Below are 25,843 nucleotides of genomic sequence, written 5' to 3' on the forward strand. Positions count from 1 at the left end.
AACGATATTTCTTATATATCTAGACTGTTAGTAATAATAACCATAAGTGATGTAAAATCAAATTGCTGCAAAATTTTCGAAAATTTAACTCAAGATTGACTAAAACTTTAATAAATTATTAAAGTAATGGTGTCATTAAAATTAGTTACATTTTTAAGGACATCCTTAAATTTGAACATTAATGGAGTTAAAATTAAAAAATAAGTGTCTCATTTTCGAGGCCTAACAAGGCTTCAACCTTAACATTAACATTACTGGTAGCCTTTTTTAAAGCCTATTAACAAGCCTTCAAGCCTAACATAACGAAATCATATTGCCTTTCACCATACATCCAATATGAACAGATATCATAAATCTGGGCTTCCCTAGTAATATTACACTACGAAAGAGTATGCTACAAGTATGGTTTTTTTCCAGTTGAACCTTTTTTTAAGAACCTTGAAACTTTATGGAAAGGGTTGCAACACTAATGCACACGTGATATAAGATATCCTATTACTGTAACTATTCATGAATGAATTTTTAAAGAAAACTGAACAATCAAAACTGAATTTTAAAAAATATGACAAGCTCAGTTTTTACAGTGCCATGTTACATAGCTTTGTTCTCCGGAATTTGATTAGTGTCTAATTTTACAATAAGAAGTACCACATTTCATCTTTCCAATTTTCATACATTCCCATATTTTTCCATTTCTCTTTACCCACTATTAGGGCTGTACAACCGGACGTCCGGTCGTCCGAAGTTCGAACCGGACGCACATGCGTCCGGTTGGGGGTAGCTATCCACGACGGCCGACAATTTCCGAATTTCGCCACTCACTATAAAATTGCTGATTAAGTATAGTGAGTGGCGAAACTCGGAAGTTGTCGGCCGTCGTGGATAGCTACCCCCAACCGGACGCATGTGCGTCCGGTGGTGTCAAAATCGGACGACCGGACGCCGATTTGTACAGCCCTACCCACTATCCATAGAAACGCATTTACTTCCCTTAAACTTTTTTTTGTTATTGTTCTTTTTTTTTATCTCAGATTCCCAAAAGTCGGTCAATGATCAGAGTCTCAGTTTTTGAAATCCTGACATTAGAATCCAATACTACTTGTGTGTATATGCTCTTCTTCTTATCCCCGAAAAGAAGCAATTGTGGCATCCAGCCGACGACAAAACATTCGAAACAGTTGGCGTTCGAGAGTTTATTGTCAAGAGGGCAACTTGTTTGATAATATCAGTGGATTATGTGGAAGAGGTATAATAGTAGTGGTTTATTTTGAATTTAGGGTTATATTTAATGATTTTGTAGGAGAATACTTGTTAAAACTATTTATCATAGACAGTATTTCTAAATAAGTCGTGATAATTTAATGTCAACTAAGATTCGTGATCATGTATATATGCATGTATGTATGTATTACGATTATATAATGGTGATGAAAAATAGATCCATGAATAGTACCAGCTACTTGCTACACTATTTCCTATCGATTAGTCTTGCATGTAATATGACTAGGGGGACCTCGTTATATAATATCTGTTCGTATTGGATGTGTCGGAAAAGAAAAGACACTTCTTTTCTAAATTTCATTCTATCCGAATTAATGTTCAAAATGACATATTTACTATAATTATGCATTGACGGATTAGTCAATTTTCAGATAAGTTCGCAAAATTAAGTACTTCAACCCAATTTTATATCAAACGTGATTACCATAACTTCTAGTCTACATAAGGCTAGAGGAAATATTGTTACTTTTTGCACGCTATCGTAAATTGAACGTTAATGAAAATAAGTAGTGTCAGCCGAAATTTCCTGAAGACTGTGGTTTTCTGTCTGAATTTAGCATTTTTCGTATTTACTGCATTATTTCATTAAGCTTTACTACTCAGCTACGCTTTTTAAAAAAAAACTTAAAATTTTCCGGATATTTACCATAGCAAATAATCATTTCCCATTAGAGGCTATATAGCAATAACAGTTCTAATACAGTATAATATAGTATATATTCAATTTTTGTCAGGTTTAGTAATTTTTTCAATACAAATTTTTGAACATGCAATTGTTATCTAACGGTATCAAAATTTACTATAATAGTGTACACATTCCATTTTTCGATTTTCCGTTACTGAATATATTTACGGTAATACTTAAACAAAATCCTTATAATCAATTTTTATTTTAAGTCGGTGTTCCATTTCAGTATATATTCAGGTTAATAATTTAATATTTAAATAAGTCAATTTTTGCTCTATTAGACTAAAATGCCCCAAAAAGACCGAATTTCGTAATGAGAAGTTTTCAAGACGTCTCATTACAAAATCCGGTAGTTGGGGACAGTTTGCCTCCAATTTCATTACTGTAAAACAATATAACACAATATTGTTTTTGAACGGATATGGGGATTTTTGATGTTTTTAGCAATATCGAAAACAGTGTACATTTTTCTTTTTCCGGTTTTCTGTTAATGTATATTCATTCATATGCATGTGTATATATTTACGGTAGTACCTTAATAAAATTTCCAAATTTCAATATACTCGTCAAATGAGAACACCCATGTGTTCTCTCGTACATATCTTTTTCGAAAAAATGCTCATGTTTTTGTGCTTCTTCTTCTTCCTATTCCACTAGTGCACACACACACACACACACACACACACCTCATTCTCGCTAACCGACGCTTCTTCACCAATTGTTGTAATGCTCTGAAGAGCCCGTCTCCCCGGGTTTATTAGAGAATCAGAGATTGCTGGTCGGGGGGGGGGGGGGGCTCCACACAAAAATCTTCTGCGGAGGAGGAGAGTTGTGGAAAGTATATTATTTTTTGTCTCTTTTTTTCGATGTCAGCTGTTTTTTTGTGGCATTTTTCACGCGTGTTTCATTTTTTTTTGATACTGTAAATGATGATGTGGCTTATGTGGAAGCCATGACACATCATCGCTGTGTTTTGTTTTTTCAAACAAAAATGTTCATGTTTTCGGTTTTTTGGAGAATAGAACAAAAGCGAAGCGGGGAAATTAAAAATAAATATAAAAAATGGAGAAAAAAATTTTCAGACAAGAATAGAATCTATATCACAGAAAGCGGGTGCAATTATTTTTTAAAATTCGAATTTTAAAAAGTACATCAAACATGAGCAACTTCTTCATCATCCTTCTTCTCTTCATCAGATGGGTCTGCGTACGGAGCCAGGCTGGGGAATTGATCAATCAGGCGAATGAGCTCGCCTTCCTCGCCGTATAGGATTTTATCGCACACTGGGAGTACCTGGAATATATGGATATATTGAATAAGGGTCTGAAAATAATTGTGCACTACAAACTACAAAACGTTACACTTATTTCGTTCAAGTTATTCTAAAAATTGCATGTAGATCGTTCCAGTAAAGCCCAGACTACAAACTACACGAAAAAAGAGCTTAGACTAATTTTCTACGTGGAAGAGGAAAAATCAGTTTTGAAAATGTTGAAAATAATTGTTTTAAAATTCAAAATTTTCAAAATTGATGTTTAAACTGAAATTTTTGGTGTTAATACTACAAACTACAAAAAGCATGGGCACGAACTGTAAATACTTTAGGAATTTGCACAACAACTCAAGCTTATGAAAAATTTTCATATAATTTTTCCTTTTTTTTTTTTTTTAATTTTTTTCAAAATTTCCAATTCTCAAATATACATCGAAAAACCTACCATGGTTAGAATAAAAGTAGTGGAATACGCAAAAACGGCGCCGTCTCGGATGTTATCAGCCAAATGTTGTAGATACATCTTCCATAGTTCATCTGCATACACTTCACACAACACTTGGATTGGGGATCTGAAAAATTCGAAGAAATGGCAAATTTTCAATAATATGTCTTTGATAATAATGTTCGTGGTATTAAAATGTTAAATATTAATGCGGAAAATCACTTCTTTTCTTCCAAACACACTTAACATCAATTTCGCTACTCACACTATACTATTTTACTTAATACTAATATTTAGGAAAAAAAATTGTATCTAGAACAATTAAAGTGCATAATTTAATATATACTGTGTTAGTTAATACGTATAGTGAATTAACTGTTTAGTTAAGTTTTTATTCAACATAGTTAAATTTTACTTATCTATATATATACTGATACGTATTTATATGATACTTATCACTATAATTTAAGAAAATACTGATAGTTAACAATTAAAGCGTATAGGTATTTTAATATATGCTGTGTGTGAATATATACAATACTATTTTTGGATTTGTTGGAAACTTTTTTCAAAGAAATAAGAAAGTTGAATTAGTTTTTCAAATTCTACTATGTTATTTAATACTAAAAAGGATTAAAGGATTAAAGGACGATCCGTTCTTCAAGTGCTATGCACTGCGGATCTGGGATTCAGGTACACTGCCTGGTGGTGATGATCCCACTGGGCTATAATTTAAGCCACGTCCTAGCCGGGGACTGTGGCCGATAATCCAGTCGTGGATTGCTCCACTTCCCAATAGAGGCTGGGTGAACCTAGGGGGGTGAGGCCGGAATTGAACTCGTGACCTCCAGACTGCTAGCGGCCACCACTACCGACTGAGCTATCCGCCCCCTAAAAATATTATGTTGAACATATAAAGTGTATCAAATTTAAATCTATTTTTAAAGTAATAATTTTTAGCTTTGAATTAACTAGCTTTTTTTGTATGATTATATTATATGCAAGACTATATTATAACTTTGTTGTTAGTCATACACTGAACTTGCTAGTTTTATTAATCAAATTTTGTTTCTAAATCCTATCAAAAGACTAACAATCTAAGCGGCGCCAAATCCTTCGAAAGAGTATGTGCAACTTTCGCAAAATGCACAACATTCTGCGAAACATTCAACGAGCTTCTCGATTCATCATTTGCAGAAATCGCCCATTCCACATTAATCCCAACATCGGAAAGCTCCTCAACGAGTCGATTCAGTGCAGATTCCGATTCCAGCACGTAGGGCCTCCATTTTTCCTCCGAAATCCGCATTTTCACAGCATCACAGATATTTTCAAAGTTTCCTTGTAGAGATTTCTCGAGGGGAATACTTAAAAGCCGATTGACTTCGAAATTCAAATGAACACCAATTGCAGTGAGATCTTCCATTGTATGCATTACATTCTTCCACGTATATGCAATTACAGCAATTGCAGGTGCAACTTCAATAACATGTCTTCTGATCAAATTCAATAGAGTACTTAATTCATAAGAACACCATTGAAGTACTTGACAATAGTATTGAGGCATTGATCGGAATTCATTTGCAATATCAGATACTGCATTTCCATATAATGTACATAGTTGCTTTACATATGATATTGGTTCTTCTGATACTGTTACATCACGCATTGCACTTCGTTGCATTGCACTTCTCCGTCTTAAATAGACATCTGTTGCGTAGGTTCCACGGCCTAATTGGGTTAGAAGAGTTCGGGCTTTTTTCATGGCTCTCGGGCCTCCGTGTACTGCGCCGGGCCGGCTTACATCGTCGCTGAGCAGTTGGACAATCTGGAATGATTTTTTGATATGAGTCATTTGAAACTAAGTTTTTGGTATTTCAATTTTTGTTGATAAACTTTTGTGAAAGTCGAAAAAAATTTCTGCTTGTAAGAATTTCGTTCTTGATTTTTTGAGAAATTTTTCTATTTTTTTTTAAATTTAAATTTTTACTGATTTTCTCTTAAAAATGAACAAATTTTTTGGAAAATCTAGAAATCTCTTCGATTTATTTTTTGTTGATAATTTTTGAAAAATCTTTTTAAATGGGATTTTGCAAAATTTTTGAAATTTTGCCAAATTTTCGAAATTTTCTATGCAAAAATTACCGTATTCTCTCTCATTTGCAACTGAATATCAATTACAGCATCTTTCGTCGGGCACTGTTTCCATTCGTGAATAAGCTCAACAGCTTGATCAAGGTCTCGATGAGCAATGCAATCGTCCAGTTCTGCCGGAAGTTCGGATAACCAGGAAATGTCATTGTCGTCTGGAAAACCACAAACTAATTAATTCTGACTAGTAAAATGTACGGTTATAAAGGAAAAACATATGTTGACTAACAACAGTTTATTAGTACTGACTAACATGGTATATATTAAAATATACACTTTAATTGTTAACGATCAGTATTTTCTTAAATATCAGTACTAATGGGGTTATTCAAGTAGTGTCGGAATATTAGAAAGTGTAGAAAAACTACATCACAACTGAATTAAAATACATGTTTTTATGTATTTTAATACAGTTGTGACGTAATTTTTCTACCCTTTCTACTTATGATATACATACGTATCAGTATATATAAGTTTCATATATACCGTATATTCTCTATTAGTGCGGCATGCCGCACTAATTTCCGGCCCTTCCACGACTTGCGCACTATTAGAGACTGCCGTACTAATTTTCGATAACTGATTTTCAGTTTGAAGTTACTACTTTTGAGAGTAGTAACCTCAAAATTCCCTCATAAAACCTCATATTTTATGTGAAAATTAATGAAAATTGTGTATTTTGCCCCCAAAGACACTGAAATGCAATGTTTACGTGAAAATTTATGAGCAATTATTGAAGAATGAACAAGGAGGATACCATTGTAGAATCCGAATATTTGAGATGGCTTTTGCAACCAAAAAGAAGGGGTACTGCCGCACTATTAGAGACTGCCGGACTAATAGAGAATATACGGTATATATAAGTTTCATATATGTATATATATAAGTTTCAGTATATAAGTAAAATTTGAATTTGTTGAATAAAAACTTAACTAAACAGTTAATTCACTATACGTATTAACTAACACAGTATATATTAAAATATACACTTTAATTGTTCTAGATACAAATGCTTTCTTAACTATCAGTATTAAGTAAAATAGTGTAGTGTGAGTAACGAAATTAATGTTAAATGTGTTTGGAAGAGTTAAGGGGATTTTCTGACTAAACTATATTAATGCCACTAACTTTTTTTTTTGAATTTTGTGTTTTTTCTTTGAAGTTTTCATATTAAATTTTAAAAAAATCTAGTTTGCTCTTGAAAATTCTGTTCTAGGACTCGAAAAATCAGTTTTTCAGCTCTTCCACCCTAAAACCCACTTCTCTCTTCATTTTCATCCCCGACATCCTCCTCTTCCTCTAGAAAAGATGGTTTTTCCTCAATAGCCGACGATGCAGCGGCCTTCCGTTCTTTCACAGTTTGCCGTTTTCCTCGAATAGTTGCCTGTCTCACGAGACTTCCCTTATGTAGAATCTCTCGTTTCGCCTGTTCCAACTCGTCAAACCAAAGGGTTCGAATTCTTGCACTCTCACACAAATAACAACGGGATTCGGGGAATATCAAGAGTTTCAGCACTTTTCCAGCGTTGGCGGCGCCTGATTCACGATCTTTAACGTTGACTGGGGCAACTGAGTTTAGTGAGAGGGTTGATTCCATTCTGAAATCACTCAATTTGGTGAAGAAGGTTTTAACTACAAACTACAAAAACAGAATAACCTCAACCAATTTGAAATCTTTGTTTTAAAAACTTTAGTATTTTGGTCAGAATTGCATTATTTTTATTACTTCGAGTGTAATTTTTTGGAAAAAATTGAATTTTTGATTTTTTCGTTCATTTTTTAGCAAAAAAAAAATTAAAGAATATATTTTTTCCATCAAAAACACCCTAAAACTTGTAGTTTTTAGCCTTAACCAATCTAAAAATTGTCGATTTGGCTAGGCTAAGGCTTAAAATTTTGATCAAAATTGCATTTTTTTTAAATTTTTATTACTTTGAGTGTAACTTCATGAAAAAAAATTGAATTTTGGAAATTTATGATTTTTTCGTTCATTTTTCACGACAAAAAAATTAAAAACTTTTTTTTCCCCCAAAAACGCCATGAAATTTGTAGTTTGTAGCCTTGGCCAATCTGTAAATCTTCGATTTTGATAAACTAAGCCTTAAAATTTTGTGTATTTTGTAGTTTAGGCCTTGCCAAATTGTAAAAAATTAATTCACAACGGTATTTTGGAAAAATTAAATTTTTGGTCAAAATTGCACTTTTTTTACTTTTTTAAAAATTATTTTCAGTGTAGTTTTATAGAAAATTTTGAATTTTGAAAACTCCAGCGAATAATGTATTTTCCGCTTTTTTTCGGGAAAAAAACCTCAAAAAACCCTAAAACTTGTAGTTTTTAGCTGATTCTGATAGGCTAAGGCTTTAAGTTTTGTATTTTGTACAAATTTTTTAGTTTAGACTATGTCAAATTGTAAAAAATTTCAGTTCACAGCGGTATTTTGAAAATCTTGGCCAAAATTGCACTTTTTAAATTCGAAATATATTTTTTGGAAAAAAAATTAAATTTAAAGGTGGTGTAGTCGAATTTTTTTAATTTTTTATTGCCTTATTAGACTCAAAATTGTCTGAAAACACCGAATTTCATAATGAAATTTCTTGAAAACTTTTCCAAAAAAAAATTATGACGGCTCAAAAAATGACCCAAAATTAGTTAAAATTTGAAATTTGGCCAATTTATCATTGTCGCAGCGGCTGGAAACAATTTTTTTTTTTTGAAATTGTCGTCTAATTTCGGTTATAGATGTTAATTATCTTGCTTTTTCAGCTTTATTAAGGTATTTAAAAGTCGATAGATGAAGAGAATTGGTTTTAAAAATTTGACAAATCTCTTCGTCCATCGACTTTTAAATACCTTAATAAAGCTGAAAACGCAAGATAATCGACATGTATTCCCAAAATTAGACGACAATTTCAAAAAAAAAATGTAAATTGTTCCCAGCCACTGCGAGAATGATAAGTTGGCCAAATTTCAAATTTTCACTAATTTTGAGCCGATTTTTCGAAAGGCCATAACTCTTTTCTAAAAAGTTTTTAAGAAGTTTCATTATGAAATTCGGTGTTTTCAGACAATTTTGAGTCTAATAAAGAAATAACAAAAATTCGACTACACCACTTTTAAATTTAATTTTTTTTCCAAAAAATATATTTCGAATTAAAGAGAAAATGTGCAATTTTGACCAAGTTTTTCAAAATACCGCTGTGAATTTAATTTGACAAGACCTAAACTAAAAAATTTGTCCAAAATACAAAACTTAAAGCCTTAGCCTATCAGAATCAGCTAAAAACTACAAGTTTTAGGGTTTTTTGAGGTTTTTTTCCCGAAAAAAAGCGGAAAATACATTATTCGCTGGAATTTTCAAAATTCAAAATTTTCTATAAAACTACACTGAAAATAATTTTTAAAAAAGTAAAAAAAGTGCAATTTTGAACAAAAATTTAATTTTTCCAAAATACCGTTGTGAATTAATTTTTTACAATTTGGCAAGGCCTAAACTACAAAATACACAAAATTTTAAGCCTTAGTTTATCAAAATCGAAGATTTATAGATTGGCCAAGGCTACAAACTACAAATTCCATGGCGTTTTTGGGGAAAAAAAAGTTTTTAATTTTTTTTCGTGAAAAATGAACGAAAAAATCATAAATTTCCAAAATTCAATTTTTTTCATGAAGTTACACTCAAAGTAATAAAAAATTTTTAAAAAAATGCAATTTTGACCAAAATTTAAGCCTTTTTTAAGCCGTCCGAATTTTTCGTCCTGGACCGTGCAAAAACTTGTAGTTTAGAGAGTGTTAAATAAAAACGAACACATATTTTCCAGCAGCATTAATATTTCCAATAATCAATCGATGAGACAATAATATCAGCATACACTTCTGCACTGGCTTCTTTGTTTCCACGTCGAATTGCTCCATTTCCCCGTACAAAATTACTTTTTCCGAAGTTGACATATTATTTAAAATCCCGCCGATTCCCTCCATTTTCTGCATTAAAATTTGAATTGGATTAGTGGTCGAGGTGGTTGTAGAATGACTTGATACTGTATGAATTGATGATTTATCATCTCCAGTCATCATTATTAAATTCTCGATTACTTGTTTTTGCTCGATTAGGGAATGTGTTAATTGGTAGATTTCTCGCTCCAAATCTGGAATTTTTCAAATTTAAAAAATCATTTTTCCGGTCGAAAATTGCTGAAAATTCTTACGAGAAATCTCTTTCGAAGCATCAATAAATTGCTGATAATTTCGAAAAACGTTATTTTTCAGTGTCTCCTGTGAAGCATGGTTCAGAGCGCCCATTTCTGAACGAAGATGTCGAAGTTTTCGTGTCTCATCACCGATTTTCACCCCTTTCAGGCGGTCCCGGATGTCTGGAAATTAAAAAATTAGCATCAAAATGCTATTAAATCCTTTTAAATTAATTGGTTGAGGCTCAGAGACTACAAACTACAATTATTCTAGCCTCAACCAAATTTCGTTAAAGCAATAAATAATTGGGTGAGGCTAGAATAAAGTTTGTAGTTTTTATGCCTATTTTTCACATTTTTGAATGACTCGAATTGAAAAAAAAATAAAAAATATGGAAAAACGGAAAAACTAGCATTGAAAATACATTTAAATAAATTGGTTGAGGCTCAGAGACTACAAACTACAAAAAAGTTTAGCCTCAACCAATAGTTGGGTGAGGCTAGAATAAAGTTTGTAGTTTTTATGTCTATTTTCTACATTTTTATTACTTAAATTAAAAAAAAAAACTTTTTGAAAAATGAAAAAAAAAAGGATTAAAACGACATTTGAATAAATTGGTTGAGGCTAAGACTACAAACTACAAAAAAGTTTAGCCTCAACCAAATTTCGATTAAGAAATCAATAGTTGGGTGATGCTAAAATAAATTGTAGTTTGTAGTATTTATGTCTATTTTTCACATTTTCGAATTTTTTACTTAAATTTTTTGAAAAAACCTTGCACTGTATTTAAATAACCAGGTTCAAGCTAATTAGTAAGACTACAAACTACATATTTTTCAGCCTCACCAAACTTCAAATTTGCAATAGTGGTTGAGGCCTCAGACTACAAACTACAAGTGAATTAATTATTTCGTTGTAGTTAACCAATTTTGTCAGTTTTTTCTCATTTTTTCGGCAAATTTTTCAAATTCTTACAATCCGATGGAGAAAAGGCGTCCGTCTGGAATAATCCATCCTCATTTGAAAGCATTTTCGAGCTGAAAACAACGGAATTCAGAAAAATTCAAAGATTTTCAATATAAAAGGTGATCATCAAAAGGATTAGTATACGGGGCATCGATCTCTGCGTTTATTATCCACTACACATGACGATAGAGCGCGTTTGTATAGCACTTTGCAAGTGCATTTGTGAAAGGAATTCGAATTTAGGTCACATGTTGATATATTAGAGTTGAAAATCAATTTGTTACATATCTAGAAACATAGAAATGCATATAGTTGAGGTAAGAATTTTGAATTTGATTATTTGGGTATTATAAATTGAATTTAAATTAAAATTTGCCTTTAAAGTATTCAATTCTAATTTAAAAATTATTAATTCTAACCAATTAGAATTTTTTTTGTTTGAAGATTTAAATTTGCAATTTAAATAGTGAGTAAGTTTTAATTATCGCACTATTTTTCTATTTTTCTATCTTAAATTAGTATGTATATAACATTTTCAAATTACTCTCTTTATAGAAGTTCTATAATAAAACATTACTTTTTGTAAAAACGTGATCAATTTTTTTGAAAAAATTCAATGATGCAATATTAATTTAAACTGCACACTATTTTCAATTTTCGAACTTTTCAAATTACAAGCCAAGCGTACAGGTCACATTGGTTGATATATTAGAGTTGAAAATCAATTTTTTCATAAACCGTATTTCCTCTATTAGTATTGCATGCAAGACTAATAGAGAACATACGGTAATAGTCTTGCGCCCCTATTCTTGCCAGACCAGCAGTATTTTGTATATTATACTCCTATAGAAGTTATATAATAAGTTATACAGTGCGTCCAACTTCTATAGCACCCCCCTCCAATTTGGCGGTTTGGAGCTTCTCAAAATGTTTTTTGGAAAAGTGTTAGTGCAGTTCGATAGCAAATGTTGAAAAACCTATGCTCCCCAATTTTCATTATGATATCTCAAAAATCACAGGAATTAGGTCAAAATATCGGAAAAATGGCCGTCCAACTTCTATAGCACCCCCTCTGATTTTTGGCAATTTTCGGTAAAATCGGGGTTTTCTTCTTAATTAATAAATTTATTTTGTGAATAACTTTACACCAAAATTCACAAAATAAATTCATTAATTAAGAAGAAAACCCCCGATTTTACCGAAAATTGCCAAAAATCAGAGGGGGTGCTATAGAAGTTGGACGGCCATTTTTCCGATATTTTGACCTAATTCCTGTGATTTTTGAGATATCATAATAAAAATTGGGGAGCATAGGTTTTTCAACATTTGCTATCGAACTGCACTAACACTTTTCCAAAAAACATTTTGAGAAGCTCCAAACCGCCAAATTGGAGGGGGGTGCTATAGAAGTTGGACGCACTGTATATAGTTATATAATAGAACATTACTTTTTGTAAAAACGTGATCACCTAAACTGCACACTATTTTCAATTTTCGAACTTTTCAAATTACCAACCAAGCGAACTCTAGCAGAATCTCTGTTCAAAACCATCCAAATCATCCCAAAATGCAGGTAATTGTTGGACATTCATCTACACGGCTTCCGGAAAACAATGAGAATGGTCACACTCACAAATGGACACTTTTTGTGAAGCCCGGAAATCGTGATTATGACGAGTTTCCTGACAATAAGCTCATCCAGAAAGTCAAATTCGAGATTCATGAGTCGTTTGCACAACCGGTTCGGTTTGTGACAAAACCTCCGTTTAAGGTGAGCATTTTTTGAGGAAAATATTTTTAAAAAATGCAATTTCTGCGTCTAAATGGAATAATTTCAGCAATTTTTGATTCAAAATCAATCATATTTAAAGTTGGAAGAAAAGCCTCTAGCACGGTCATATGTCGATTTACGAATTTCTAGTGTACTCCTCGAGGAGAAGAGGATTTTGACACGTGGCGTCAAAGTGTCCCATTTCAGTGTGATCTACCAAAAATGCGGGAATTTAGACGCAGACTTCTCAACAGATGTTGTATGGCTAAGAGCGTGCTGACGTCACAATTTTCTATGCAAGAAATTCCCGCATTTTGTGTAGATCACACCAAAATGGGGCAGTTTGACACCACGTGTTTTGAACGATTTAAATTTTTATTAAACTTTCACATCGGCAATTTGTTTTTATTCATAGTGCCAAAATTGATGTCTATACTGGAAAATGTACTAATTATCTCATTTTCAGTAGTGTTAGTTATGTTTTCCCAAAACCTATAAAACTTTCCCTCGGGGAGTACACCAGCTGCGTAAATCTACACTTGTCTTAGTTATTCTTCCATTTTATGAGGACTAACGGTCCGGACGATTTTGAACGTATAGACCCAAAATGGGCTCAAATGAACGAATTTCGTAATGAAACTTCTAAAATAAAATTTCGAAAAAAATTACACTGATTTTAGCTGAAATCTCGAATTTCACCCAATTTTCTGTGTCGCAGCGATTCGAAGTTGACTTTTTTGGAATTTTTATCATTCATTGCATATTTTAGAAGTTTATCTAAATTCAGTTCGTTGATTAAGGTACATTTAAAACCGAAAAAGAACCAAAAATCATCGAAATTAGTTCCCTTTCGGTTTTAAATGTACCTTAATCAACGAAATTAATTTAGATAAACTACGAAAATATGCAATGAAAGATAAAAATTCCAAAAAAGTCAACTTCAGACTGCTGCGACACGGAAAAGTGACCAAAATTTGAGATTTTAGCTAAAATCAGTGTATATTTTTTAAAACTTTGAACCGCCATAAAAAAGTTTTGAGAAGTTTCATTACGAAATTATTTAATTTGAGATTCATTTTGGGTATATCACGTGGCGCCAGGCTGTCCCATTACAGTTTGACCTACAAAAAATGCGGGAATTTTCGTCCAAAAAAATGTGACGTCAGCACGCACTTAACCATACGAAATCAGTTGAGAACTCTGCGATTTTTCGTAGATCAACGTAGATCAAGCCGAATTGAAACACTCTGACACCACGTGGTATGTACGTTCCTAATCGTCCGAACCGTTGGTTTTAAGCTTCGAAACCCCTACGAATATACTAAAAAATGCGTCGATTTGGCTTTTAGCAAAACGGTTTCTGCTTTAGATTTGCTAAATTTTCGACATCTTAAAAATTCTGAAGAATCTAAATCCCAATTATTTCCAGATAACCGAAACGGGATTCGCCTCCTTCACAACGCTAGTCACAATTTTTTTGAATCTTCCAAACGAAAAGCCACGTACAATCCCATACGAATTAACCCTATTCACCGGAGATCAAGATGTTCAATTAGAAACTCAAAAGCTAGTTGTTCAAAAGGATGTACCCCCGGCGTACCTGGAACTTATCAAGAAATACGCTAGAACTAAAAAACGAAAGGCTTCACTTATATCGAATGATGAAAAATCGCCTTCGAGGAAAATGCACAAAATTACTCCGGTGAAGGAAGAGGAATCATCTCAGAAAATGAGTAAATCGAAGGAAAAGGGAGTGCCAATTCCGAAAATTGATATAGAAATCGAGAAAGCCTCACCTAAAAAGGAGAAAAAGGAGAAGGTCAAGTCACCGGAAGAGTTAACGAGAAGATTGAATGAGTGCACGGATTCTCATGTTATTTATAAGTGAGGTTACACTACAAACTACAAATATTCAAAGCCCCTCAACCAAGCATTACACGACGTGGAGACAGAAAGTCCCTTTGATCTTCGAAAAATGCGGGAGAAGAGACGCAGACATCTCATCTGATTTCGCATGGTTAAGAGAGAATTTTCCCGCATTTTTCGTAGATCAAACCGCAATGAGACAGTCTGACACCACGTGTTACACAAGTCTTTCAAAACATTATTTCAGAAAAAATCCGCTAAAAACACGAATTTTCAGAGCCAGCGAATATCTACTCACTCTGCCGGACACCAAATTGTCACAAACTACACTAAAACTCTCATTTGATCTCTCCAGATGTGATAGCACAACTCTAATGGATATCGGACGGATTTTGAAGGGAAAAAAGGCGAAAAAATAAAAATAAAAAATTCTATTGGCTTGTTTTTTGCGAATAAAATTGTTTTTCTTATTGAATTATTGATTTTCGTGATTTTTTATCGTGAATTTAATGCTTAAAGAAGGAATCTCCTTGAAAAAAGGCTGAAAAATATAAAATTTAAATGAAATTAAACGAAAAATCTGTTTTTGCAAGCCTGGCACACAGTTTTTGCAACTGCCGCATGGTTTTGCAGGCGCTGTATTTTTGTTATTTTTGTCCCGATTTTTGAGATTTTCCGTTGAAATTTTGAATTTTTAGTTGATTTTACAGATTTTCTCAGTCAAATTTAGCGACTTTATCGGTTTTTTCTGCAAAAACTCGTCAAAATCTTCCCAATTCTTGCGAGAAAACGATGAAAAATCAAAGTTTTTGAGTTAAAATGATGAACATTCACGTTTTGTCAAAATTTCGGCCTTTTCAGTAATTTTTGAGCAATATTCATAAGGAATTCTGCTTTAAGTGTGGTTTTTCAACGCATTTCATACATTCAGCGAGAATTTTTGAATTCCTATGGTTATAACTCTAAAACGGGTCATTTGAGTGGTTTTCTAAATTATTTTTCACCAGAATTTCTGAAAAAAGCACATTTTTCCGGTTTACCATTGAAAATTTGGGTTTTTAGTAGATTCTACAGATTTTTTAAGTCACATTTAGCGAATTTAACGGTTTTTCCGCGCTAAAAATTCGTCAAAATCTTCCCGAAACTTGCGAAAAAAGATGAAAAATCGGATGTTTTGTCAAATTTGTGGCTTTTTAAGTAATTTTTGATCAATTTCCACGAGAAATTCTGTTTGAAGCGTGGTTTTTCAACGGATGTTTATATTTTCCATTAAAACAGGCCAATTTCTCACGAAAAATCGATTAAAAATCAATTTACGGGTCATTTTAAGTGGTTTTTTAGAATTATTTTTCAACAGAATGATTATCAATATTTTTTTGGTCATTGTTATGACGAGTTCTAATTTTCCACCACGTTCCACTACATACACAGCCCCCACCCCACCCCACTCAAGAGAACGGCCAGATACTTTGGTCTTGACACGAAAAAGCCGGAGAGACGCAGACAGCTTGAAAATCAATACAACGACGCGTCGCGGCCACAAGAAGTCCTCGCGTGTGAACACCGAACACTAATTTCCTATTCTTTTTTCTTTATTTTAGAAATTAAAAAATCTAAAAATTAAAAATTTGAAATTCCTCATTTTAGAATTAAATCGAATGTCTGACCGCCACTTGTACGGATCGGATCACAGCTATCTCAGCTCAAAACCGTCATGCTCGAGCTGTCGGCGACAATCCTCGACATCACAGAAGAATGAGTGTATGACGAATCCCGGCTCAATCGTGCTCACACAAAGATGGACGGTCTGTAATTTCGAGAGCCTGCTCAAGCTCAGTAGACCCGGAAGTTGCCTGAGAAGCACAGTTTTTAAGTGAGTTTGAACACGGCGGCGGAAATTCAGGAAATTCAAATAAATTTTCTATATTTTCCATATTTTCAGAGACGACGCGGTGCCAGATGCTTGCTGGCAATTATGCCTCTACCCAGGAGGAAAACGAGAGGAAAACGCCAACAACGTCTCGCTATTCCTGAAAATGTCTGCAACATCGCCATCGAAAGAGGTCGTTTTGAAAGCAGAATACAGATTCTATTTCCTCGATGACAATGATGAGCCAAAGTTCAGTAATGTTAATGTTGGAGAATTCCACGCAAAACCGCCAAAAGGAGGTCATTCTTGGGGTCTTCGGAATATCCCAACTCAAAAAGTGCAGAATAGTATCCGTCAGGACAAATCGCTGGTGATCTCGTGTCATATTGAGCTGATTCCTGATGCTTCAAAGGTTCCGTGCAAACGAGTTCCAATTACACCGTCCATAGAGATGCCATTCGCTCAGATACCGAGAGCACATGTGGAAAGTGGTAAGCTTAAGCTTGCTATAGCTTCACACTGCAACTTTTTTCGAACGAGGGACGAGAAAAAATGCGAAAAATCGGCGCTTGCACATTTCTTTTATTTTTCACCGATTTTTCCCGTTTTTTCTTATTAAAACTGATAAGTAAATATTTTTTGCAGATGCTAAAATAATTTACAAGTGAAAAATTAGGTATTCAGTCGGCAAGTAGCAGTGAAAGTGGTCAATGTTATATGATGGATTATGGGAATACAAAATCCTTTTTCTAAACATGATATATATATATATATATATATATATATATATATATATATATATATATAAAGGGAACAATAAATCATGAGAATGCGTACTTGGTGCATTTTATTTGACGCGCGATATCTCTTAGCGAAAACTACGATAAGAACTCAAATAATTATTGCTATTTAAGTTCTTGCTGTAGTTTTCGCTAAGAGATATCGCGCGTCAGATAAAATGCTCCACGTACGCATTCTCATGATTTATTGTTCCTGTAATATACGCAGCTTACTAGGAAATTGTCAGAAGGTGCCCATCGGATTTGCATATGAAACCTATGCCATTCGATAGCCCATGTTTTAAAACGGTTACTCGTAATTTTTTAGCTGCGAATCTCCAGAACCAAGCTCACGGCGAGCTCTCAATGATCCTAAAATAGCACTGTAACGAAGCATTGTAACGATCTAAAGAAGCAATTTTCCTAATTAACTGCGGTAGCTCATATCTTCGTTTTCAATTACGAACTTGTTCTTTGCAAAAAGATCAACAACTTATTAGTTGATGACTTTTCTGTGAAAAACGTATCCACCGAGATATGAGCTACCGAAGTGAATTAGAAAAATGGCATTTCAATGCTTTGTTACAGTGCTATTTTCAGGATCTTTGAGAGCTCGCCGTGAGCTTGGTTCTGGAGATTCGCAACTAAAAATTCACGAGTAACCTTTTTAAAACATGGGCTATCGAATGACATAGGTTTCACATGCAAGTCCAATGGGCACCTTCTGACGGTTCCCTAGTTAGATGGTTAAACTATCTGATTTTCATAACGAGAGTGCTGAAAAAGTTTATAAATTTTCAAAATTCAACATTTTGTACGAAAATCTTTACTTTTTCACCAAAAAAAGTGTTGAATTTTGAAAATCTCAAAACTTTTTCAGACGTCTCATTATGGAAATCAGGTACTTTCAGCATCTAAGCAGCATATGTATCATGTTTGGAAAAAAGTTTGGGTTTATTATATTTATTCCCGTAATCCATCATATTGCATTGACCACTTTCACCGCTACTTGCCGACTGATAACATAATTTTTTCACTTGGAAATTATTTTAGCATCTGCAAAAAATATGTATTTATCAGTTTTCATAAGAAAAAACGGGAAAAAAATCGGTGAAAAATAAAAGAAAACACGCGGAAAGCAAAAGCATGGCCTAGAAACCGCATTGCCTCGTCCCTCGTGAGGAAAAAGTTGCAGTGAGCTTCACAAAACTCGAAAAAAAAATTTAAAATCTAATCAGTGAATTTTCAGAACTGGAAATGCTTGCCAGCGGCGACGGAACAGACATGACAATCGTGGCGGGACCACTTGACGGAGAACGTGAACAGTTTCGTGTACACGCGTACAAGCTTCGCGCGCACTCTGACGTCTTCCAGATGATGCTCAGCCATACGGAGATGCGTGAGAATCAGGAGAAACGAATCGAGATTTTGGATTTCTCGCCGACATCTGTCCGAGCGATGGTTGAATTCATATACGCTGGAGTCATCAAATCGGATATCGACGTTTATCAGGCGGTCGATGTGATGCAAATCGCCGAAAAATATCAGATTTTGGCGCTGAAAATGACCTGTGAGCAGCATTTGTTGGACCGGCTCAATGTGAATAATGTGCTCGAGTGTATTACACATGCGGAACGATATAATACTGATGTTTTGTATGATGCTTGCGTTGATTTTGTAAGTTTTAAACGGAAAACTCCCAAAATTTGCTTATTTCTTGTTGGTTGAGGCTTACACTACAAACTACCTTTTTTCAGCCTCACCAAACTTGTAATTCGCAATGTTGGTTGAGGCTTAGACTACAAACTACAATGTTTTAGCCTAACAATACTTCGAAATTCCATGGTTGAGGCTAATCGAATTGTAGTTTGTAGTCTCTCAGCCTCACCCAAATGCTTATAAAACACAGTTGGTAGAGGCTTACACTACAAACTACAGTCTATTCTAGCCTCAACCATTATTGTGAAATGCTTTTTTTCTGATCTGATTTTCCAGCTGAAAATGGAGAAAAATTGACATTTTGACAGAAAAATAGGCTCAAACTACTAACTACAACGATTTTGTTCCATTTAATAATTAAAATATTTCCAGGCAATCCACAATCGTCAACATGTAATGGCTCTGACGTCATGGCGCAACTTCATCAGCGATGAGCCGGTTTTGGCGAGCAACTTGCTGGAAAAGATGGTGAAATCGAACGATAACTCGTCACCGCCGGTCAAGAAACCTCGTGTTTAGCAGCTAATTCTTTTTCAAAATCCGCTCTTTTTCATAGATACTTTCTAGTCATACTTCTCTCTCCTCTAAATCCCCCAATTCTGAACTCTTTCTCGAAAAATTCGCTGTGATTTTCTCACTCTCATTCTCCGTCGTCGTCTCTCATTCGTTTTATCCACCTCTTAAACCATTTTTTCAATTTTGCAACCGCCTCAACAATTTGTGTGTGTGTTTCGCCTTTTTTGCATATACCGCTTCATCGGCGACAGTTCCCCCTCACAAATCCCCCCCCCCCCCGGTGATATGTTTTCCATTATTTCAACCGCCCTCACCACAGATTCACCCTTTTTCACCGGCTTCTCCTCTGTACCTTTTTTCCGTTCACCACCAGCGCGCGTTCATTTATTTCCTATCGTATGCCATCGATTTTTGTGTATATGAAGCTCTTCGATTTGGTTTTTTTTTGGGTTTTTTCGAACGAATTTGGATGGTTAAATTCAGGAATTTCTACATGAAAAAAATAGAAAAGAATTGAGAGAGTCTACGATGAATTCGCAAGCCTGGCACGGTTTTGTGGGCGGGGCGTCAAACTAGATTTTCGTTGGAAAAGTGCAATTTCCTTTATTTTTTGTGACTTATTTTGTTGAAAAATATTCAAATATAATTAACAACTCCTATTTGTAGAAAAAATCCAAAAATTCGCTGAAAATTCGCCGAAAATGCAAAAATTTCAGCGTTCACCAAAAATCCGTTGCAAGCCTGGCACACTTTTGTGGGCGGGGCTTAGCCAATTCTGTTTTTCCTTTTTCTTTCGAGGATTTTTCATGTTTTCAGCTCATTTTTCGAAGTTTTTCATCATTTTTTATGGTTAATTAATTGAATTTCAGTAAAAATTAACAATTTTAATGTTAAATTCGGTCTGAAAAATCGGAAAACTGGAAAATTTAGGCTAAACATGGATTTTTCGTGAATTTCGCAATTTTTAAGTGGTTTTCCAGTGGACTCCTAATTTAAATTGATTTATTAACACAATATTATCGATAAAAATTGTTTTTCCGCTTTATTTTTTCCTAATTTGTAAATTTTAATTCAAGTTTTCAAAATCTATATTCCAGATGGGTCGAATGAACGTTTCGATGATGCGATACCTGGAAGGTGATCACTTCCGGGTACTGATCGCCGTCGAGATGGGCATGAAGAATCACGAGGTCGTTCCGTTGGCTCTTGTGTCAGCAATTGCTGGAATTCATAGAGGAGGTGTCGCCAGGACGCTTAATGACTTGTGCAAGCACTCGTTGGTCGCTTTTGAGAGAAGCAAGAAATGTAAGGAGGAAATTCCTGCAAAAAACGGCTGAAAATTCCAGTTTTGAGTGATAAAAAGTTTTGGTTGAGGCTCAGAGACTACAAACTACAACCTTTTGAGCCTCAACCATACCGAAAACTCGTGGTTGAGACGGAAAAATGTATTAAATTTATAGTTTTAGAACATGTTTTCTGATGGTTTTTCGAGAAAATCGTGGTATTTAGTTTAAAAAAAAAGCGAAAATCCAGATAAAACTTCAAAAATTGCATTTTTAAAGAATAGGCGTTTGGTTGAGGCTCAGAGACTACAAACTACACATTTTCTAGCCTCAACCATAACTAAAACTCGTGGTTGAGGCTGAAAAATGTAGTTTATAGTTTTAGAACATGTTTTCTGTTGGTTTTCCGTGAAAATCGTGGTATTTAGTTTTACAAAAGCGAAAAATCCTGTTGAAACTTCAAGAATTGCTTTTTTTTTAGAAGAATAGGTGTTTGGTTGAGGCTCAGAGACTACAAACTACAAGTTTTCTGGCCTCAACCACACACTGGTGAGGCTAAAATTTGAAATTTGAGTTGTAGTTTGTAGTCCATGAGCCTCTCTCAATGCGAAATCAGCTGGATTTTGATAAATTTCCAGTAATTCTTGTGCGTTTTCCAACTAATGTAGGCATTATCTCAATTTAAAGTTTAGATTACAAAGCTTTTGGTTGAGGCGCAGAGACTACAAACTACAATTTTGAGTTTTTTTAGCCTCAACCAACGCGAAATCAGCTGGATTTTAACAATTTCCATTTATTTCCATCAAAATAAATAATATTTTCAGTTGATGGCTACCGTCTCACAATCCGTGGCTACGACTACCTCGCCCTTCGAGCCCTGTGCTCCCGTGAAGTCGTCGGAAGTGTCGGAAATCAAATCGGAATCGGAAAAGAGTCGGATGTGTACGTCGGTGGTGACCCGGAGCTCAACGATCTTTGTCTGAAATTCCATAGATTGGGTCGCACGTCGTTCAGGAAAATCAAAGAGAAACGTGATTATCACAAGAAGAGAAAGAGCGCCTCGTGGCTTTATTTGAGTCGTCTGGCCGCTGCGAAGGAATTTGCTTTTTTGAAAGCTCTTCAAGAGCGGGGATTTCCTGTACCAAAAGCTGTGGATGTATGTCGACATTTAGTCGTTATGCAGTTAGTTGTTGGTCAAACTCTCTGCAATGTGACCCACGTGGAAGACGCTGGCGCCCTCTACGACAGACTTATGGCTCTTATCGTGAAAATGGCTCGGCACGGAGTTATTCATGGAGATTTCAATGAATTCAACCTAATTATGCTGGAAGACGAGCGAATTGTGATGATTGATTTTCCACAAATGGTATCAATTGATCATCCGAATGCGGAATATTATTTCGATCGAGATGTCACATGTGTTCGGACGTTTTTTAAACGAAAATTCGACTATGAAAGCGAGGATTGGCCGAAATTTGATGAAGTTGAACGGAAAGGGAATATGGATGTACTGCTCGAAGCGTCGGGATTCACCAAGAAAATGGCGTTGGATTTGAATAAAGCGTACGATGAAGGCGATTTTTTGGCACATTGTGAGCAGGAATTGAGGAATCGGCAGGAGGAGGATTTGGGGGAAGATGAAGATGATTCCGATGACTCTAAATCTATGGAAGACATTCAGGAAGAGCCTGAGGATCTCGAAAAAGACCACGAAGAGCTCCAGGCTCAGGAGAACACCGTCAAACAGCAGAAAATCGTGCTCTCCCAGACGACACGCTTCACAGATTGGCTCTCAGACGCCACAAATCAACTGGAAGCCGTGGATCTTGATGCTCTGAAATCGGAGGAAGGTTATAAGGATATTGAGTTGCCGCCGGAGGATTTTAAGCGTCCAGCCGATTCTGAAAATGACGATGAAAATGATGAAGATGAGGAGGAGGGGGAGGAAGAGGACGCGGATGGCCACGTGGCAGTTGAGGAGCAGGTGGCAAAAGTTGTGAAAAAGAAGAGAGTGCCAAGTGGAGCCAGAAGTGTTGCCAGTAGTGCTGCCACGTTTACGGCTGAAGATGTTAAGAGGCGACTGGCTTTGGATAGAAAGAGGAATAAGGAAAAGGTCTCATTTTTGTACCGAAAATCGAGAAAAAAAATGGCACCAGTTTTTGTCTGAAATTTTTGAGGCCCCACGAAAAGGGGAGCAGACCAAAAAAGGGATCTGCAAAAAGGGGATCTGTGAAAAGGGGAGATACGAAAAGGGGAGCTGGCACTGTCACTGCAACTTTTTCCTCACGAGGGACGAGGAAAAGTGGTTTCTAGGCCATGGCCGAGGGGCCGACAAGTTTCAGCGGCCTTCTATCTTGCTTTGTTTTTCGCCTGTTTTCTTTTGTTTTTCAAAGCTTTTTCCCGTTTTTTCTTATTAAAACTGATGAATAAATACTTTTTGCAGATGCTAAAACAATTTCCAAGTAAAAAAATTATGTATTCAGTGGGCAAGCAGCGGTGAAAGTGGGCAATGCAATATGATGGATTACGGGAATACAAAACCTAAACTTTTTCTGAAACATGATACATATGCTGCTTAAATGCTGAGACTACCTGATTTTCATAACGAGACCGCTGAAAAAGTTTTGAGGTTTTCAAAATTCAACTTTTTTGGTGAAAAAGTCGAGATTTTCGCACAAAAAGTTGAATTTTGAAAACCTCAAAACTTTTTTAGCGGTCTCGTTATGAAAGTCAGGTAATTTCAGCATCTAAGCATCATATGTATCATTTTTCAGAAAAAGTTTAGGTTTTGTATTCCCGTAATCCATCATATTACAATGCCCACTTTCACCGCTGCTTGCCCACTGAATACATAATTTTTTTACTTGGAAATTGTTTTAACATCTGCAAAAAGTATTTATTTATCAGCTTAAATAAGAAAAAACGGGAAAAAGCTTTGAAAAACAAAAGAAAACAGGCGGAAAACAAAGCAAGATAAATGGCCGCTGAAACTTGTCGGCCCCTCGGCCATGGCCTAGAAACCACTTTTCCTCGTCCCTCGTGAGGAAAAAGTTGCAGTGACTGTGCCAAACGCACAAAACGCTTTTTTTATTCTCATTCAACGCACGACTTTGTTATAACCACACTCCGTTATTACGCATCGCGCGCGTTGTTTAGCGTAAAATACAAAAAAAAGTCGTGCGTTGAATGAGAATAAAAAAGCGTTTTGTGCGTTTGGCACAGTGCCAGCTCCCCTTTTCGCAGATCCCCTTTTCGTGGGGCCTCAAATTTTTTTTCTCGAAATTTTTGTACCTGAAACATTGCAACAAAAAAATGTTCAGCCACGTAGAATCGTGGAAATTTTATCCATTTTATGGGCGGAGCCTGTTTTTGTCTGAAAATATATATTTTTATTTTTTGTGTTAAACTTTGCAAAAATTTTCAATTATCAAATTTTTTTTGAATTTTTTGAAAATTTCGATTAAAAATTTCATTAAAAACTTTAAAAAAAAACAAAAAACTTTTTTTCTCAAAAAAACTCAAAAAATAATAAACGGTATAAACGGTATAAATCTGGTCATTTTTGTACCAAAAGTGCCATTTTATAAGCGAAGACTGTTTTTGTTGTGAAAATTTTTTTCGAAATTTCAGAATGGGCGGAGTTGTTCAAACTTTTGCTCAAATGTGCAATTTTGAATTTTTGCACATTTGAGCATCCATTTTGTGGACGTGGCCAGTTTTTGTCCGAAATTCACTTTTTTTTTTGAATTTTGTGTTTCATTGTCATTCTAAAAAAATGTTGCTTTAAAAAAAATTTAGTTTTGCTGATTTTGAAATATTGTTCATAGAAAAAAATTTAATTTAAAATTTTTAGAAAACCGACCATTTTGTGGGCGGAGCCAGTTTTCGTCTAAAATTCCTTTTTTTTTAAAGCGAATTCTGAAAAAATTCTGAAAAATAATCACTTACGCGGCATCATAGTAATTATTTTATATTTTTTTGAAAATTGCACGTTTGAGCATCCATTTTGTGGTGGGCATGGCTAGGTTTTGTCCTAAATTCGCTTTTTTTTTTGAATTTTGTGTTTCATTGTCATTCTAAAAAAATGTTGCTTTAAAAAGAATTTAGTTTGCTGATTTTGAAATATTGTTCATAGAAACGTACTTAAAATTTGGAATAAGTCATCATATATTTAATTTCAAATTTTTAGAAAACCGACAATTTTATGGGCGGAGTCAGTTTTTGTCTGACAATATTTTTTCTCGAAATTTCTGTATCTGAAACATTGCAAAAAATTATATAGGAATTCTTTCGGTATCGTCCATTTTGTGGGCGTGGCCAGTTTTTGTCTGAAATTCGTTTTTTTAAAATTTTCTGTGTGAAACTTTGCAAAAATTTTCAATTATCTTTTTTTTTTGGAATTTCTTGAAATTTTCGACTGATCATTACATTAAAAATTAGTTTTTTTTACTGTGAAATCCTTAAATTTTTTGGAAAATACGTTTTTTTACAAAAAAAAAAATTCACAAAAATCTCAAAAATTAATAAAAAAGTATTTAATTTCTACTTTACTGTAATTTATTAATATTTTCCTTCCAAACTCGTAAAACTCTTTTAAAAAAATTCTGAAATCCTTCCAACCTTCAGTATAAATCAATATACCACAAAAATTTCTAAAATTTATCCAAAAATTCCAGATTCGACTGAAGGTCAAAGGAAAGCAAAGCGCAGTGGGCCGTAACCGAAAAGACAATAAAGATGTGATTGCCGAGTACGCTGGATGGATTTGATGATTTAATAATTGTTCTCGTTTTTCCCGGAAAATTCGTTTTTTCTATTCTTTTTCACCTGTTATTATTACCATTGTTATATGTTTTTTGTTCTGTTAACTTCTCCCCTTCAATATAAACGAAATGATGCGTTTTTTTTCGATTAAAATGCAACATTTATCGTTGACACGTTCGTAACTTTCATCGTCGCGCCGTCTATTTCAACTGATAAGATAATCTGATCAATCTTCTTTTTTTTTTTGATTGATAAGATAATATTGTCTCTTTTAAATAACCA

The 25,843-nt window shown here is 34.5% G+C and overlaps 4 protein-coding genes across 5 annotated transcripts; 3 read left to right on the top strand and 1 right to left on the bottom strand.

Moving 5' to 3' along the window:
• Positions 1–2,948: 2,948 nt before the first annotated feature.
• Positions 2,949–11,064, bottom strand: exoc-8 (the record flags this gene model as incomplete). 2 transcript variants are annotated; one of them, NM_001026531.6, is made up of 8 exons in its annotated part: positions 2,949–3,262; positions 3,688–3,814; positions 4,782–5,515; positions 5,833–5,993; positions 7,099–7,436; positions 9,645–9,984; positions 10,045–10,209; positions 11,003–11,064. In NM_001026531.6, the coding sequence occupies 8 exons, from the start codon at positions 11,055–11,057 to the stop codon at positions 3,122–3,124; spliced, it is 2,061 nt and encodes a 686-aa protein (NP_001021702.1). In that variant the 3' UTR covers positions 2,949–3,121. The 2 variants fall into 2 exon arrangements, with proteins under 2 accessions (NP_001021702.1, NP_001359664.1); NM_001373669.4 differs by lacking the exons at positions 4,782–5,515; positions 5,833–5,993 and having other exon boundaries at positions 3,124–3,262; positions 11,003–11,057.
• Positions 11,065–11,209: 145 nt separating this feature from the next.
• Y105E8B.7 (YEATS domain-containing protein) lies at positions 11,210–15,097 on the top strand. The gene is made up of 4 exons (NM_061141.5): positions 11,210–11,310; positions 12,567–12,764; positions 14,194–14,648; positions 14,908–15,097. Exons 1-4 carry the CDS (start codon positions 11,296–11,298, stop codon positions 15,047–15,049), a joined length of 810 nt encoding a protein of 269 aa, NP_493542.2. The 5' UTR covers positions 11,210–11,295; the 3' UTR covers positions 15,050–15,097.
• A 1,180-nt stretch (positions 15,098–16,277) lies between these two features.
• bath-40 (BTB and MATH domain-containing protein 40) lies at positions 16,278–19,784 on the top strand. Its single transcript, NM_061142.9, has 4 exons — positions 16,278–16,503; positions 16,573–16,991; positions 18,529–18,956; positions 19,371–19,784. Exons 1-4 carry the CDS (start codon positions 16,289–16,291, stop codon positions 19,515–19,517), a joined length of 1,209 nt encoding a protein of 402 aa, NP_493543.1. The 5' UTR covers positions 16,278–16,288; the 3' UTR covers positions 19,518–19,784.
• Positions 19,785–20,611: 827 nt separating this feature from the next.
• riok-2 (Serine/threonine-protein kinase RIO2) lies at positions 20,612–25,695 on the top strand (the record flags this gene model as incomplete). The annotated part of the gene is made up of 3 exons (NM_061143.10): positions 20,612–20,819; positions 21,622–22,910; positions 25,474–25,695. 3 exons carry the CDS (start codon positions 20,612–20,614, stop codon positions 25,564–25,566), a joined length of 1,590 nt encoding a protein of 529 aa, NP_493544.2. The 3' UTR covers positions 25,567–25,695.
• Between the last annotated feature and the right edge of the window lie 148 nt (positions 25,696–25,843).

The sequence above is a fragment of the Caenorhabditis elegans genome, chromosome I (genome assembly GCF_000002985.6).
Source record: "Caenorhabditis elegans chromosome I".
In the NCBI taxonomy this organism is placed as follows: Eukaryota; Metazoa; Nematoda; class Chromadorea; order Rhabditida; family Rhabditidae; genus Caenorhabditis; species Caenorhabditis elegans.